The sequence below is a fragment of the Heterodontus francisci genome, chromosome 10 (genome assembly GCF_036365525.1).
Source record: "Heterodontus francisci isolate sHetFra1 chromosome 10, sHetFra1.hap1, whole genome shotgun sequence".
Taxonomy (NCBI): domain Eukaryota; kingdom Metazoa; phylum Chordata; class Chondrichthyes; order Heterodontiformes; family Heterodontidae; genus Heterodontus; species Heterodontus francisci.
This window is the reverse complement of record NC_090380.1, coordinates 79,664,334-79,681,439: the sequence shown is the minus strand read 5'-3', so window position 1 is coordinate 79,681,439 and position 17,106 is coordinate 79,664,334. Positions and strand designations below refer to the sequence as shown.

The 17,106-nt window shown below is 46.5% G+C and overlaps 1 protein-coding gene across 6 annotated transcripts in view; it reads left to right on the top strand.

The window, feature by feature from the left end:
- Positions 1-17,106, top strand: part of pou2f1b (POU class 2 homeobox 1b) — a 301,199-nt gene that overhangs the window by 199,614 nt on the left and 84,479 nt on the right. For all 6 annotated transcript variants that reach the window (XM_068040849.1, XM_068040855.1, XM_068040850.1 and 3 more), the window contains 3 exons: positions 5,596-5,690; positions 7,588-7,764; positions 10,068-10,209. In XM_068040849.1, the coding sequence (XP_067896950.1) occupies positions 5,596-5,690; positions 7,588-7,764; positions 10,068-10,209 (414 nt within the window). The remainder of the gene's footprint in view (positions 1-5,595; positions 5,691-7,587; positions 7,765-10,067; positions 10,210-17,106) is intronic.

Here is a 17,106-nt window from a genome sequence, read left to right as displayed (position 1 = left end):
TGGGAGGGGAGGGGGGGATCGAGGGGAGGGGAGGGGAGGGGGGAGGGGAGGGAGGGGGGGGAGGGGAGGGGGGGGGAGGGAGGGGAGGGGAGGGGGGAGGGAGGGGAGGGAGGGGGGAGGGAGGGGAGGGGGGGGAGGGGGGGGAGGGGAGGGGAGGGAGGGGGGAGGGGAGGGGAGGGAGGGGGGGAGGGAGGGGGGAGGGAGGGGGGAGCGAGGGGGGAGGGAGGGGAGGGGGGAGCGGGGGGAGGGAGGGGAGGGGGGGAGCGGGGGAGGGGGGTAAGGGAGGGGAGGAGGGGGGAAGGGGAGGGGAGGGGAGGGAGGGGGGGAAGGGAGGGGGGAGGGAGGAGGGGGGAGGGAGGGAGGGGAGGGGAGGGGGGAGCGAGAGAGAGGAGGGAGAGGGAGGGGAGGGGGAGCGAGAGAGAGAGGGAGGGAGGGGAGGGGGGAGAGAGAGAGGAGAGGGAGGGAGGGGAGGGGGGAGCGAGAGAGAGAGAGGGAGGGAGGGGAGGGGGGAGCGAGAGAGAGAGGGGAGGGAGGGGAGGAGGGGGGAGAGAGAGAGAGGGAGGGAGGGAGGGGGAGCGAGAGAGAGAGAGAGGGAGGGGAGGGGACGAGAGAGAGAGGGAGGGAGGGGAGGGGGGAGCGAGAGAGAGGGAGGAGGGGAGGGGGAGCGAGAGAGAGGGAGGGAGGGGAGGGGGGAGCGAGAGAGAGGGAGGGAGGGGAGGGGAGGGGGGAGCGAGAGAGAGGGAGGGAGGGAGGGGAGGGGGGAGCGAGAGAGAGGGAGGGAGGGGAGGGGAGGGGGAGCGAGAGAGAGGGAGGGAGGGGAGGGAGGGGGAGCGAGAGAGAGGGAGGAGGGGAGGGGAGGGGGGAGCGAGAGAGAGGGAGGGAGGGGAGGGGAGGGGGGAGCGAGAGAGAGGGAGGGAGGGGAGGGGAGGGGGAGCGAGAGAGAGGGAGGGAGGGGAGGGGAGGGGGGAGCGAGAGAGAGGGAGGGAGGGGAGGGGAGGGGGGAGCGAGAGAGAGGGAGGGAGGGGAGGGGAGGGGGGAGCGAGAGAGAGGGAGGAGGGGAGGGGAGGGGGGAGCGAGAGAGAGGGAGGGAGGGGAGGGGAGGGGGGAGCGAGAGAGAGGGAGGAGGGGAGGGGAGGGGGGAGCGAGAGGGAGGGAGGGGAGGGGAGGGGGGAGCGAGAGAGAGGGAGGGAGGGGAGGGGAGGGGGGAGCGAGAGAGAGGGAGGGAGGGGAGGGGAGGGGGAGCGAGAGAGAGGGAGGGAGGGGAGGGGAGGGGGGAGCGAGAGAGAGGGAGGGAGGGGAGGGGAGGGGGGGAGCGAGAGAGAGGGAGGGAGGGGAGGGGAGGGGGGAGCGAGAGAGAGGGAGGGAGGGAGGGGGAGGGGAGGGGGGAGGGGGGAGCGAGAGGAGGGGAGGGGGGAGCGAGAGGAGGGGAGGGGGGAGCGAGAGAGAGGGAGGGGAGGGGAGGGGGAGGGGAGGGGGGAGGGAGGGGGAGGGAGGGAGGGGAGGGGAGGGGGGAGGGGAGGGGAGGGGGGAGGGAGGGGGAGGGGAGGGAGGGGAGGGGAGGGGGGAGAGGGAGGAGAGGGAGGGAGGGGAGGGGAGAGAGAGGGAGGGAGGGGAGGGAGAGGGAGGGAGGGGAGGGGAGAGAGAGGGAGGGAGGGGAGGGGAGAGAGAGGGAGGGAGGGGAGGGTGGGGAGCGAGGGAGGGAGGGGAGGGGGAGCGAGGGAGGGGAGGGAGGGGGGAGCGAGAGGGAGGGGAGGGAGGGGAGGGGGAGCGAGAGGAGGGAGGGGAGGGGAGGGGAGGGGGGAGCGAGAGGGAGGGAGGGAGGGGAGGGGGGGACCGAGAGAGAGGGAGTGGAGGGGAGAGAGGAGGGGGAAGTGTAAGAGGGGAGCTAGTGATCGGATGGCGATGGGAAGAGAGAGGTGGGGGAATGATGGAAGAGAGAGTGTGAGGGAGGGAATGGAGAGAGGGGGGGAATAAAGAGATACAGTGGGGCAGGGGGGAGGAGAAGGGGGAGAGTGTGTGGTGGGGATGGGAGAGAGGGGGAGAAGAAAGAGGAGGGGTGAAAGGGCGGGAAGAGAGGGGGATAGAGAGAGAGTGCGAACAAGAAGGGAAACCAGAGAGCGTAGTGCCAGAGGTGGGGGACAGAAAGATGGGGTGGACAGGGAAACTCAGAGTAAGGAAGACACAGATTGGGGAGGGGACTCGGGGAGAGACAGACAAACACAAAGAAAGATCCGAATCACTCCTCACGATTGGTATCTATCCAGAATACTCTGCAATACTACATCAAGTGTGCGGTCAGTGATTCACTTCTTGTGCAAGCAATAACAGCGCCAAATATGTCACAAAATCGGTTTTCAATATAGTTATGAGAAAGTAAGTCAATACATTCGTCTTCTCATTTCAAGCTTCTTTGCAAAAATGCACATTTGTTCTTGTTTTTATTAGTGAGATAAATTTTTAATGCCTTATCTTTCAAAAATTGCTCACCAGTCCCTGGGCCGAGCAAAAATCGTAATGTGGCCCTCCACCTGCAAACGTTGGACAGCCCTGTTATAGCAGGTCATTTAGAAAATCTCAATGCAATCAGGCAGATTCAACATGGTTTGTGATTGGGTAATCGTATCTGACTAATTTGTTAGAGTTCTTTGAGGGAGTAAGAAGCAACATGGATAAAGGGGAACCTGTGGATGTGGTGTACTTAGATTTCTATAAGGCATTTGACAAGATGCCATATCAAAGGTTACTAAACAACATAAGAGCTCATGGTGCAAGGGGTAACATATTCGCATGGATAGAGGATTGGTTAGCTAACAGGAAACAGAGAATAGGCATAAATAGGTCATTTTCAGGTTGGCAAGCCTGTAACTGCTGGAATGTCACAGGGATCAGTGCTGGGGCCTCGACTATTTAGAATCTATGTCAATGACTTGGGTGAAGGGACAGAATGTGTGGCTGCTAAATTTGCTGATGACACAAAGATAGGCAGGGGAGTAAGTTGTGAGGAGGATATAAGGAGTCTACAAAGGGATATAGATCGATTAAGTGAGTGGGCAGCGATTTGGCAGATGGAGTATAATGTGGAAAGTGTGAACTTTGGCCAGAAAAATAGAAAAGCAACATATTTAAATGGAGAGTGATTGCAGAATTCTCAGATGCATAGGGATCTGGATATCCTAGTACATGACCCAAAAGGTTAGTATACAAGTACAGCAAGTGATTCAGAACGCAAATGCAATGTTGTCGTTTATTGCAAGGGGAATAGAATGTAAAAGTAGTGATGTTTTGCTACAGTTGTACAGGGCATTGGTGAGACTGCATCTAGAGTATTGTGTACAGTATTGGTCTCCTTACTTAAGAAAGGATTTAATTGCATTGGAAGCAGTTCAGAGAAGGTTCACTTGACCGATTCCAGGGATGAGAGGGTTATCTTATGAAGGAAGATTGGACAGATTTGGTATGTATTCAAAGGCATTTAGAAAGTTGAGAAGTGATCTTATTGAAACATATAAGATGCTGAGGTAGAGCACAGCTACCCTTTGTAGCATATATAAATGTTTTGGAGGAAAATGTAGCTGGTCTGATTCGTAAGTTTGCGGATGACACAAAGGTTGGTGGAGTTGCGGACAGTGATGAGGATTGTCAGAGGATACAGCAGGATATAGATCGGTTGGAGACTTGGGCGGAGAAATGGCAGATGAAGTTTAATCTGGACAAATGTGAGGTAATGCATTTTGGAAGGTCTAATGCAGGTGGGAAGTATACAGTAAATGGCAGAACCCTTGGGAGTATTGACAGGCAGAGAGATCTGGGCGTACAGGTCCACAGGTCACAAAGTGGCAACGCAGGTGATAAGGTAGTTAAGAAGGCTTACGGCATGCTTGCCTTCATCGGTCGGGGCATAGAGTATAAAAATTCGCAAGTCATGCTGCAGCTGTACAGAACTTTAGTTCGGCCACGCTTAGAATATTGTGTGCAATTCTGGTCACCACACTACCAGAAGGACATGGAGGCTTTGGAGAGGGTACAGAAGAGGTTTACCAGGATGTTGCTTGGTCTGGAGGGCATTAGCTATGAGGAGAGGTTGGATAAACTCGGATTGTTTTCACTGGAACGACGGAGGTGGAGGGGCGACATGGTAGAGGTTTACAAAGTTATAAGCGGCATGGACAGAGTGGATAGTCAGAAGCTTTTTCCCAGGGTGGAAGAGTCAATTACTAGGGGACATCGGTTTAAGGTGAGAGGGGCAAAGTTTAGAGGGGATGTGCGAGGCAAGTTCTTTACACAGAGGGTGGTGAGTGCCTGGAACTTGTTGCTGGGGGAGGTGGTGAAAGCAGGTACCATAGAGACGTTTAAGAGGCATCTTGACAAATACATGAATAGGATGGGAATAGAGGGATACGGACCCCGGAAGTGCAGAAGGTTTTAGTTTAGGCAGGCATCAAGATTGGCGCAGGCTTGGAGGGCCGAATGGCCTGTTCCTGTGCTTTACTGTTCTTTGTTCTTTGACCGGAACCAAACCCAACCAGACCTGACAACATGTGTTGGTTTCGGGTCGAGTCTCTCTTCTGGGTCCGGCATTCGGGCTCGAGTCGGGCCGGATTGGACACGTTGCTGCCTTTTGCTCAGGGAGGGAAATGGAAGTAAGCTGATCACCTAGGAGTCTTCGATCAAACAGTACTGCAGGGGGTGCCGGTGCTGTGGGGGGCGTTTGCCCTTGGTGACGAAATCAAGCTCCGATTCCCAACTCCATCTGCACGATTCTTAAGGAATAGTCTGCTGCCGGAATGGAGGCGCCAAGGTGGAGCACAACCTCTTTGATATAATTAACTTCATTCCGGTAGCCGGGTCGGGCACGGGAAAAAAATCGAAGGACTTGGGCCCGGGTCAGATTCGGGTTGGATGTGGTCAGGTCAGGTTTCAGTTGCATACCTAAGCAGGCTTTTATGCTGAGGGGACTTGAGGTCTCCTATTTAAGACAGAGATGAGGAGAAAGCTTTTCTGAGGGTTATGAGTCGGTGGAGCTCTCTTCCCCAGAGACCGGTGGAGGCAGGGTCATTGAATGTTTTTAAGGCAGAGGTAGACAGATTCTTGACAAACAAAGGAGTCAAAGGGTATCAGGGGTAGGCAGGAAAGTGGAGTTGAGTCCACAAACACATCAGCCACGATCTTATAGAAAGGCGGAGCAGGCTTGAGGGGCCGAATAGCCTATTCCTGATCCTAACTCGTATGTTTGTTTAATATGTTGCAAACCTTAAGAACGGCATCACTCATGTTAATGGGCAGAAAATAAATTACCAAAAATATAACTGTAAAAAGTGCCATAATGCCGAGCTATATCCTAAACATTAACTTATCTTTCTCCTTCAGATAATGACCAAGCTGCTGTGAGTTTCTTGCATTTGCTATTTTATTTCAGATTTTCTGTATTCATGATTGTTTACTCCTCTTACACCTGATGTAAGATAACCATTTGTTCGTAGGACATCGTTTATTGTCTCAAAATGTTTGTTTCGCTTGAGGACTTAATAAATTAAACAAACACAGTGAGATGGGTATTTATTTTTACCAATATATTTTTTGTATTCATCATGTTAGGTCTCATACAAGCCCAGAACCTTCTACAACAACTACCTCAGCAAAGCCAAGCCAACCTCCTGCAGTCTCAGCCAAGCATCACCTTCAGCACGCAGGTTAGTTTAATGGGAACAAAACTCTGCACTAAAATTTTCTAATTTATTTCAGCTTCACAAAACTTCCCTGTCAGTGTAATACTTGAAGGTCCACTATTTTTATAATGTTCAAAATTGCTAGGAATTTATATTGAGATCCTTTCTGCAATACAGCTTATACATGATAAATTTTAAATCATCCAGAATCTCAAACAAAGCTGATGGCATTGCAGAAGCAACTTAAAGTTTCAACTTTGTTTCTAAAACTTTTACCTAATGTCATTTTTCTTCTTCCACTGAATGGTCAGTGTAGTTGCAAGAGAGTGAAAAGTTCATTTTGTGGAATTGAAACAGGAGAACTAGCATCGGGCAAGTTTGGGAGGGAGGATCCAATTTAAGTATATCTGTTGAGGAATCTTCAGTTACAAATTGTCCGTCTTAGTTGATATTGCATTTTACTTGGCGAACAGTGTTTTCTAAGTTGATGTTTAGTTGAGATGAATGGGTATTATTGTGAAAAGCAAAAAGAGTTGTCTGGTCTCTATCCCTGATCTTATATAATCTTGTTAAAATATTGAAGATGGCATTGAGGGTTTTTGGAGATCTTGGACTTAATGGGACCTCATGATAATGAGAAGGGATGGTCGTGGTGGGACAGATTTGTTGTGTTGAATAAGGGTTGAAGAGAAATCTGTCGAGAGCAGGCAAGGGGAGTTTGAACTTTAGGTATAAGGATAAAGATTCACTCGATGCAAAGGCAATGTGGAGATTTTGAGGCTGAGGTGACCAAGGAACTTGAAATGGCAAAATGAGGACTTTGAAGGATAGACGGGAAGGATTGTGGATGTTTAGGGGAAAGGACTGAGGTGGACATGAAGGTGATAGTCATACTGCACCCATGGTAATTCAGGTGGAGAATGTAGTGAATGTTTGGGGCCGCTTTGGTAAAAACAAATGAGTCACCCTCAGTAAGGCTTCTGTCAATCTCAGGATCTTGATGGACTCCTCCACGATGAGATCATGGATGGGGAGAGCCTTGTTAGCAAGAGAGTAGACATTTTCAGAGTGAAAGAGCTGCAGAAGAGGGGAGGAGAGTGAGAAGAGTTGTGGGAAAATGGTTGAAGGAGTTCACCTCCAGAAAATGGATCAATAGGAGAGGGAAATGAGGCAATTTCAATTATTGCCTCAGGAGATCCTGGACTCTGCAACAGCAGGAATGAGCATCAACAAGGGAGTAGCAAAGAACATGGTGTTGTATGATATGGGTGAGGGCATATAATCTTGTAGCTAAATTGCTCATACAGGTATGAAAGGAATAGTGGCTTTGATTTAGAGCTCCTGTTCTTCAGGCAGGCATAAAGGAGCTTTGTGCAAATGGCTGATATGCTAGAACCAGAGCATGTGAAGCAGACCTTTACTCGGAGCAAAGACAATTGCATCTAACCTCAGTGATTGCACTGTACCTTGTTGTGTACCTAGAAGGAAATGACTATACGTATACATAACAAGAACAGGAAGAATGCCCCATTTCTTCAATATATTTATGAAGCATGTTGAAGAAATTTCTGGCAAACATGGGTCCTAATGGTGGTTTAAATGAACTCCTCTTCCTACCCCCCACCCCCACCCCAGCCCTTTCACCAAAATCTTACAATTACATAAATTGGCAAGGAGGGTTATCTTGCATTCCATTTCCCTCTGAAGTGATTTGAAATGGAGGAGTGGTTCAGGAATGAAGTTTAAGTTGTGGTGATTCTTATCTGTGTAATCTATGGTTGTTTAGGATTATTATCTTTCTTATGGCAGTGGGGCTCCATAGGTGGAATTGTATTGCAAACCGCTTCATAACCTTGGCTGACATGTCTCATAAATTTTCAAAGCTTACTTATTAAAGTTTTTAAGGTGTGATTTCTTTCAGCCAGCAACACCGACACGCACGACGATAGCAACAACTCCTATCCAGTCGGTTCAGCAGAGCCAGTCAACACCAAAGCGCGTAGATACTCCTAACATAGAGGAGCCTAGTGATCTTGAGGAACTTGAACAGTTTGCCAAGACGTTTAAGCAGAGACGTATCAAACTCGGGTTCACTCAGGTGGGGAAACTTCTTCATTTTTTCTAAGTGAACTATTATAACAGTTTGCAGATAAACTAATGATGGACTGAATTGTCTGAAATTTTATGTTAAATTAAATTGATAAATGTTACAAAATATAGTTAATGCAATGTAAACTTGCATAAAGTAACAATGTTCCAGTCAGGAGTATGTTTGAGACTGGTTGTTTAACTTTGGCATTTGATGTGCAAGATATTTTACCTTGTTATTTAGTGCACAATATACTAAAGCTGCAGTGATATACATGCTGTCTGTAATGATAGAAAAGCTATGTGAAGACCCAAAAAAAATTGAATGGGAGCTGTAGTCTATTTTTTTTTTGACACTGCAAATGCAATGTACTCTGCTGTATGCTAATTTTCCTCAATGTTGTACTTAAAAGCATGGTCTGTGGACTTACAAAGAATACATATGAGATGTGCTGCAAAATCAAATCAATTAAAGTATTTTGGCACATTATTGGGACTATTCAGATTGCTAGAAAATTGAGTGCCCAACATACTAAGTTTCTGAGGTCACTGGGCCCAGATTTTGCTCTTGTAATGACGGCAAACTCACCATCATTACAACTGTGACATTGGCAGCAACTTCTGGCATCTGCACATGCACAGTTAAATATGGAAATCCAGAAGTCATTGTCAGTCATTCCCTGCTCCTCCACAGGGTGGACTGTTGAAGTCCCCACAGATGGAAACCCTCTGAAAACAATTGAATTGATGCAAACTTTTGCACTATTGAAATTTCTTTGATAGTTTAGCTTCTCCCATAATCCCATGTGTACGTTCCAATCTTCATTTCATTTTCTGTAAAATGATCAAAAGGTAAGGAATATTCAGTGGTTTTTACTTCTTGGTTTTTGTCTGCAAGAATTCTTCAATGTGATTGGCTGCTTAATGCCACCACTGTTGCTGGACCCCAGAGATTCCTTGAGCTGACAGCGGAATCAATGTCATATCAGGAAAGATGACCCAGACCACAGAGATTGCTAGATCTTTGTGGGTAGCTTTCTTCATGGTTAGCGGCGAGTGCCGTCGCTTTGCTGATGACTTGAAATCTGGGCTTGTAACTATTTCAAATTATGATAACATTGCTCTTGAATCTATTGATCTGTAAACATAATTCACTGATGGAAATTCCCTCCTATTTTGTCCTTTTACATTCTTCTTGAAGAGGGTAAACCAATAGCAGCCATCTTGGTGATTTGCCCAAGTGCCCATTCTCCAAGTTAGGGTGGACTGTGTATCGTAACTTTCTAAGCCAGCACAGCTGACTTTGTTCCTTTTGTCATTCAACTAAAATAAGAAATGTGAACAAACTGTACCCTTATAAGGATAAACTTGCATTTTAAAGTTACAAATCTTTTAGATATGTTTGTATTGTACATGAGTACTACAAAACTAGAAATTTAATTAAAAGTTATTTTTTGCTGTATGCTTCCATAAACATTTACTTTCAAATTGTATCCTTAAATTAAGGTTATACTTGAATTGACATTGGAAAGTGGAATATGCACTGTATTAATTAGCTATGTTGGATTAATCCACCAAAATATAACAGCATTTTATAGATGACAAATTGTTATATATTGAAAATAATATCTGACTTCCCATTCAGTTGCTACTGCTGTTCTATAGCATTGTAACTTTGATAGAGCAATTGGTTAAACTTTTCAAAGTATGGGCTTGCATTTTTAATTCTTTGTTTAGTTAATGGGACAAAATGAAGAGAAAGACAGGGCAGCAGAAACATAAAGTTACTTTTTTAGGATTTGTACTTTTCAATGGATGGATCTAATAAAGTTGTTTAAAGCAGACTTTCTATTATCTGATCGTAGAGATATTTGGTAAGTTTCCATGATCATGACCCAAATTCTCCTATCCCCTAACTACAGGAGGAAGTATATTGGTGGCTGCTGTAGTAAGGGAGAGCAAAAATCATTCCATCTGATGCATATTGATGTCTAGATATTCCTGTTTTTGAAATTTGTTTTCTTTTGATGACCATGAACTTCATAACTACATTTGCCTATCCTACTCATTGTTCACCTGTGATGAAAGACAAGATCAACAATGCCACTGTTTGGCTCAGACTAGGGAAATATGATTCAATTATGTGTTGCTACCAACTATGTGGTTTTCAAGAACTGACTAAATAATATGTGTCTTGATTGGATTTTGCTATTGGTTGTCCCTGGGATTCAATATGCAGTTGTGATGTTTATGTTATATAGGAGATTTAATGAAGTATTAAATAGCTAGTACTTTCTCTATATCTCTTGTCAGGGTGATGTAGGACTTGCCATGGGAAAACTCTATGGAAATGATTTCAGCCAAACTACAATCTCTCGTTTTGAAGCCTTGAACCTCAGCTTTAAGAACATGTGCAAGCTCAAACCATTGCTTGAAAAATGGTTGAATGATGCAGGTTTGAGAATTTTCCTCCCCATTTTTTTTCTCCCTTTTACTCCTATGCTGAGATTTGTTATAATTCAGCTATGCACTTATTTCACATTCTTCATAAAAGTATAGTGACCTGAAATGGACTTTCTCCATCTTCAGGGAAGAAACTCGAACCTTATTTCACACCTCCACACATTCTAGGGACTGGATTTTGTTGAAGTCCAGATGTCGAGATCCCTGGCAGGGGTGAGGGGGCCGGAAGATTGTACCGTCAGTGGCCCACCACGGAGCCCGGCAATTAAGAAAATGAATACTTTTAAATAAAATTGTCAGCGATATTATCTGCTGCCCTGGATTTTCCAAATGGCGGTTAGCACTTCGAACCTTCACTTTCCCATTCAGGGAAAGCTGTTACCACCGAGGTGGGGAAGGGGGAATCTTACGATTTTCAGTGTAGTTGGTGGGGGGGTGGTACGGGGTCAAATGTGCATTAATAGTGTAGGGGAGGAGGCGAAGGGGTGACCCCTGCACTTTGAACAGTTTGGGTGTGGCAGTGGGGAAGGTCAAGTCTTGCATATAAGATGTAAGTCTTGTGAGGGTGGGGAGGGCAACTATTACTTCTAAGTGTTATTTGGTGGGGGGGAGAAGTTGCGGTTTTTTTATTGCGGTGTACTGTCGGAGTGGGGGTGGGTACAGTTTTAAATATTTAAATATAGCCTCAGGCCTGGCTGCGCTTTAAAAATGGCACCAGTGCCTATGCACAAGCAGCTGACGTTGCCAGCGTTGCAGAGCCTACCTGCACCACGTGACTGAGGGGGTGACCCAACTGGTCTATTACCTTGAACCACCACATGGTAGATCGCAGTGGCATGGCAGCATGCGGCCCACGCCATTTTTTCTGCCCACCACCGCTCCCGATGGCGGGAGAATAAAATTCAGCCCTAGGAGTATAATCTAGTTTGATAGGTTCCAAGGGCGTTATATGCTAAACACACACCTGAAAATGTCTTCACAACTTGCATGTGTGGCTGTGTTGAGGTGATGCAGTGCATCTTTTCACATTGGGCATTGCAATACACTGCTTTCATCAGAACAAAGTAAATGCCTTTGATTTGGGCCAGCATGAGTCACCCAAATATAATACTGCTACTTGCTAAATTTGCTTACCATTTATGAAACACACCGATAAAGAACTGTTGCATCTCGTTCCAAGTGCTATTTAGGACACGTTAGAAAAGTAAATAATAATAAGCAAATAATTTCAATCATAGCCAGTTGACTGTTGCTGGACGCTTGCACACAATGCTAAGAATTTAGCTTGAGCTAATGTCAGGGTCTCTTTGCTGTCAAAACTGAGAGTTTATTGGCAGCAAAAGAAAGTTAGCATAGATCAGCATCAAGACTTAAGGGTATATTATATATGATCCTCAAGAAGGAAACTATATGTAACTACATGTTGAGTAACATGAACTCCAATCACAGAAGATTGCTTCAATGATGGTCTTTTAGGGCAGTTCTGCATTGCCCAGAATAGTATTACTGCAGCAATTTTGCCAGTTGTGATGGGGCACCTTTTTGTTTTGGCTACCTCTTTGGAGTATAATCTGCAAAGTGTGAATATTCTTGAGGGATTTTGGGAATGTCCTAAATCATAAGTCAAGAAAACATGGTTTTGTTCTCCTGGCATCCTAGTGAAGGGGTTGTATAGTGCAACTGTAGCTACAAGGGCATGATCTCAGTCTATATAATTTTCACCTGAGCACTTGTCCCTCTGAGGCATACCCACATTCTCTCTGGGAAGGAATATTTTAGCAACAGTAAATTTGGCAGGTTTCCCAGGTGATAAATCTCAGTACTACCGAACACAGTACATAGAACCAATTTGGCATCATAAAGCAGACTTTTATTGGTGTCGGTGGAATCAATAAGAGCCATAGTTGTGTCTATAATGGGATTGATTAGTTCTCTACAGCCAATATATATCTGATTTTAAAACATTCCTGTCTATGTACAGGCACTTAAAGATAAGACTCCCTTGAAAAGTGAGTGGAGGAAGACTGTGACAAATTGCCCAGGGATGCAGATTGCACCAAAGCTGCAAGTATGCAGAGGAGTTTAAAATGAGTCATGTAAACTTTAATGTACTGACTTTAGCGTTGCTGAACCTGGAGTGGAACCTTTCTTCCAGATTTCATAGACCACATCAGGCAGCTTTCACAGGGTTTCTTGTGACCTATGCCAATAGGGACTACAGTTACATAAGTCTGAACAAATGTACGCAAAATATCAGCATGTAACTGCAAGTATAGAGGGTCTGTTGGGTTTCAGTAGAACTCCTCTTGTCCGCACAGTGGGTTTTACTTTATGCCTTCTTTAAGCATGGGAATTTGACAATGTGGCAGAGAAACTCTGAAGTTCTATTCAGGGAGTCTAAGTGGATCATGCGTGTGGCTAGCAAATTTACTGACAAAAGAACTAATGGAGCTACGCAGCTTTTGATAATTTTCAGTTAGATGCTGTGCCAGATCAATGACCAAATATAGCCTGCTGTGCATGACCTGGACTTGGCAGCTTGCAGTGTATTGCCTCATGTATTGGCATGGGTGATTTGGGCATCATCACCATAGGAGCTACAATAGCAGGTATATAAAGCATCCTTGGATCAGAATCTGTTTCAGAGGACAACCAAAATAACTGCTGATACCTTTTCAGAAAAGGCACCAGAATGTGTGCACTATGAGAGGAGTGGACATGAAAAGCAACATTCATCGAGAGATACAGCACTGAAACAGGCCCTTCGGCCCACCAAGTCTGTGCCGGCCATCAACCACCCATTTATACTAACCTACATTAATCCCATATTCCCTGCCACATCCCCACCTTCCCTCAATTGCCCTACCACCTACCTACACTAGGGGCAATTTACAATGGCCAATTTACCTATCAACCTGCAAGTCTTTGGCTGTGGGAGGAATTGGAGCACCCGGCGGAAACCCACGCGGTCACAGGGCGAACTTGCAAACTCCGCACAGGCAGTACCCAGAACCGAACCCGGGTCGCTGGAGCTGTGAGGCTGCGGTGCTAACCACTGCGCCACTGTGCCGCCCTCACAGCTCCATTTCTTTAAAGAACTACCCACCCCACTCCAGTGACCTTTACAACAAATTTCAGGTCAGCTGGAGCATTTCTACTGCATAACCTAGAATCTGGATATCATATCCAAGAGATGTATCATAGAATAATATAACACAGATGAAGGCCAGTCATTCCATTGAGCGCCCCAACTCTTTCGCAGAGCAATCCAGTTTGTCCCACTCCACCGCTCTTGCCCCATATCCCTATGATTTTTTTCTCCAAGTATTTATCATGTTCCCTTTTGAAGGCGACTATTGAATCTGTATCCACCGCCCTATCAGGCAGTGCATTCCAAATTCCGACCACTCGTTGCATAAACAAAGTGTTTCTGCATATTGCCTGGTTTTTTTGACAGTCGCCTTAAATTTGTACCCTGTGGTTATCAACCCTACAGCCATTGGAAACAGTCTCTCTTTATTTACTCTATTAAACCCTTCATGATTTTCAACGCCTCTGTCAAATCTCCTCTTACCCTTCTCTGCTCTCAGGTGAACAATCCCAGCTTCTCAAGTCTTTCCATGAAACGGTAATCCCCCATCCCTGGAACCATTTGAGAAAATCTCTACTGTACCCTCTCTAAAGCCTTCATGTCCTCCCAAAAGTACGGTGCACAGAGTTGAACACAATATTCCAGCTGGGGCTGAACTAGTGTTTTATATAGGTTTAGCATAATTCCTGGCTTTTGCACTCTATGCCTGTATTTATAAAGCCCAAGATAATGCTTTATTAACTTTTTTTAACCTGTTCTACCTTCAAAGATTTGTGTGCAAATACCCAGGTTCTTGTTTTTACATCCCCTTTAAAATTGTATGATTTAGCTTGTATTGTCTCTCCTGATTGATCCCACCAAAATGTATCAACACTCATTTTATTGCTTTGAATTTCATCTGCCATGTGTGTGCCCATTCCACCAGGTTGTCTGTGTCCTCTTGAAGTCTATTACTGTCTTGCTCATTGCTTGCTGCATTTCCAGGTTTCATGTCATCTGCAGACTTCAAAATTGACCCCTGTACCCCCAAATCCAAGCCATTAATGTGTATCAAAAACAGTACTGGTCCTAGTGCTGAATCTGGGGGAACATAAGAAATAAGAACAGGAGTAGGCCATATGGCCCCTTGAGCTTGCGCCACCATTCAAAAAGAGTATGTCTGAACTTCTACATCAATTCCACTTTTCCTCCCTATCCGCATATCATTGATTCCCTTAGTATTCAAAAGTCTATCGATCTCATTCTTGAATATACTCATTAGCTGAGCATCTACTTGGTCAAAATCCTGGAATTTCCTTCCTAACAGTGCTGTGGGTGTACCTACACCACATGGCCTGCAGCAGCTCAAGAAGGTGGCTCACCACCACCTTCTCAAGGGCAGTTAGGGATAGGCAATAAATGCTGGCCTACCAGTGACGTCTACATCCTGTGAAAGAATATTTTTAAAAATCTACAACTCTTTGGGGGTAGACATTTCCAAAGATTCACAGCCCTCAGTGAAGAAATTTCTCTTCATCTCAGTCCTAAAGGGCCGGCCCTTATCTTGAGACTATGACCACTTTTCAAGAGGATTTTTGAAACCACTGTACTGTATAATACATACTATATTGCTACATGACTTATTTTTAGAATGAGTACCTGAGACTATGGTGTCAATTTTAATTCAACTCACCCATGCAATCAGACATTGGATTATCTATAGCCCATGAGAAAACATTCATTAGATTGTTTTTCATCGCTAAACACCACATATCCATTGTGTTGGAAGTCACTGATTCTGGGCACTCGGCAGGTAGTCTTGTGGCTCTTTCTGTTCTACTTGTGTTACAGTGAGATAAAGCAAACAGATACAAGCAGCCACATGGAGGTTTTTTTAAAACAGGATGCTGTGAAGCAATCCAGCAAAAAGCTGGAAAAAGGTTTAAGTGCAAGGAGGGCGCAGTGGCTAGCACCACAGCCTCACAGCTCCAGCGACCCGGGTTCGATTCTGGGTACTGCCTGTGTGGAGTTTGCAAGTTCTCCCTGTGACCGCGTGGGTTTCTACCGGGTGCTCCGGTTTCTTCCCACAGCCAAAGACTTGCAGGTTGATGGGTAAATTGGCCATTGTAAATTGCCCTTAGTGTAGGTAGGTGGTAGGAGAATTATGGGGATGTGGTAGGGAATATGGGATTAATGTAGGATTAGTATAAAATGGGTGGTTGATCGTCGGCATAGACTCGGTGGGCCGAAGAGCCTGTTTCAGTGCTGTATCTCGAAATAAATTATGTTATAAATGGCTCGGAACGCATACTGTCCATCCGTCTGTTCACCGCCTCTGGTCTAGTACACCGACTCAGCATCTATGCTCCAACACTCTGCTCCTCACCTGAAGCTAAAGACCAATTCTACGAGGAACTCCATAATATCATCAGGAGCATCCCCAACACCGAACACCTGTTCCTGCTGGGGGACTTTAATGCCAGGGTTGGGGCGACCATGACTCATGGCCCTCCTGCCTTGGGCGCTATGGCACTGGTAGGATGAATGAGAATGGTCAGAGACTGCTTGAGTTATGTACCTATCATAACCTCTGCATCACCAACTCATTCTTTCACACTAAACCCTGTCACCAAGTTTCTTGGAAGCACCCAAGATCACGCCGTTGGCACCAGCTGGACCTCATCGTCACAAGGCGAGCCTCTAAACAGCGTTCAAATCACACGCAGCTTCCACAGTGCGGACTGCGACACCGACCACTCCCTGGTGTGCAGCAAGGTTAGCCTCAAACCAAAGAAGCTGCATCACTCCAAGCAGAAGAGCCGCCCGCGCATCAACGCCAGCAGAATTTCTCATCCAAAGCTGTTAGATAAGTTTCTAAATTCACTCGAAAAAGCCCTTCAAAACACTCCCACAGGGGATGCAGAGACCAAGTGGGCCCACATCAGAGACGCCATCTATGACTCAGCAATGACCACCTATGGCAATTGTGTGAAGCGGAATGCAGACTGGTTTCAATCTCACATTGAAGAGCTGGAACCTGTCATAGCCGCTAAGCGCATTGCACTGCTGAACTACAAGAAAGCCCCCAGCAAGTTAACATCCGTAGCACTTAAAGCAGCCAGAAGCACTGCACAAAGAACAGCAAGGCGCTGCGCAAATGACTACTGGCTACACCTATGCAGTCATATTCAGCTGGCCTCTGACACCGGAAATATCAGAGGAATGTATGATGGCATTAAGAGGGCTTTTGGGCCAACCATCAAGAAGATCGCCCCCCTCAAATCTAAATCAGGGGACACAATCACTGATCAACGCAAGCAAATGGACCGCTGGGTGGAGCACTACCTAGAACTATACTCCAGGGAAAATGTTGTCACTGAGACCGCCCTCAATGCAACCCAGTCTCTGCCAGTCATGGATGAGCTGGACGTACAGCCAACAAAATCGGAACTCGGTGATGCCATTGATTCTCTAGCCAGCGGAAAAGCCCCTGGGAAGGACAGCATTACCCCTGAAATCATCAAGAGTGCCAAGCCTGCTATACTTTCAGCACTGTATGAACTGCTTTGCCTGTGCTGGGACGAGGGAGCATGCGCGATGTCAATATCATCACCCTCTATAAGAACAAGGGTGACCGCGGTGACTGCAACAACTACCGTGGAATCTCCCTGCTCAGCATAGTGGGGAAAGTCTTCACTCGAATCGTTTTAAACAGGCTTCAGAAGCTGGCTGAGCGTGTCTACCCTGAGGCACAGTGTGGCTTTCGAGCAGAGAGATCCACCATTGACATGCTGTTCTCCCTTCGACAGCTACAGGAGA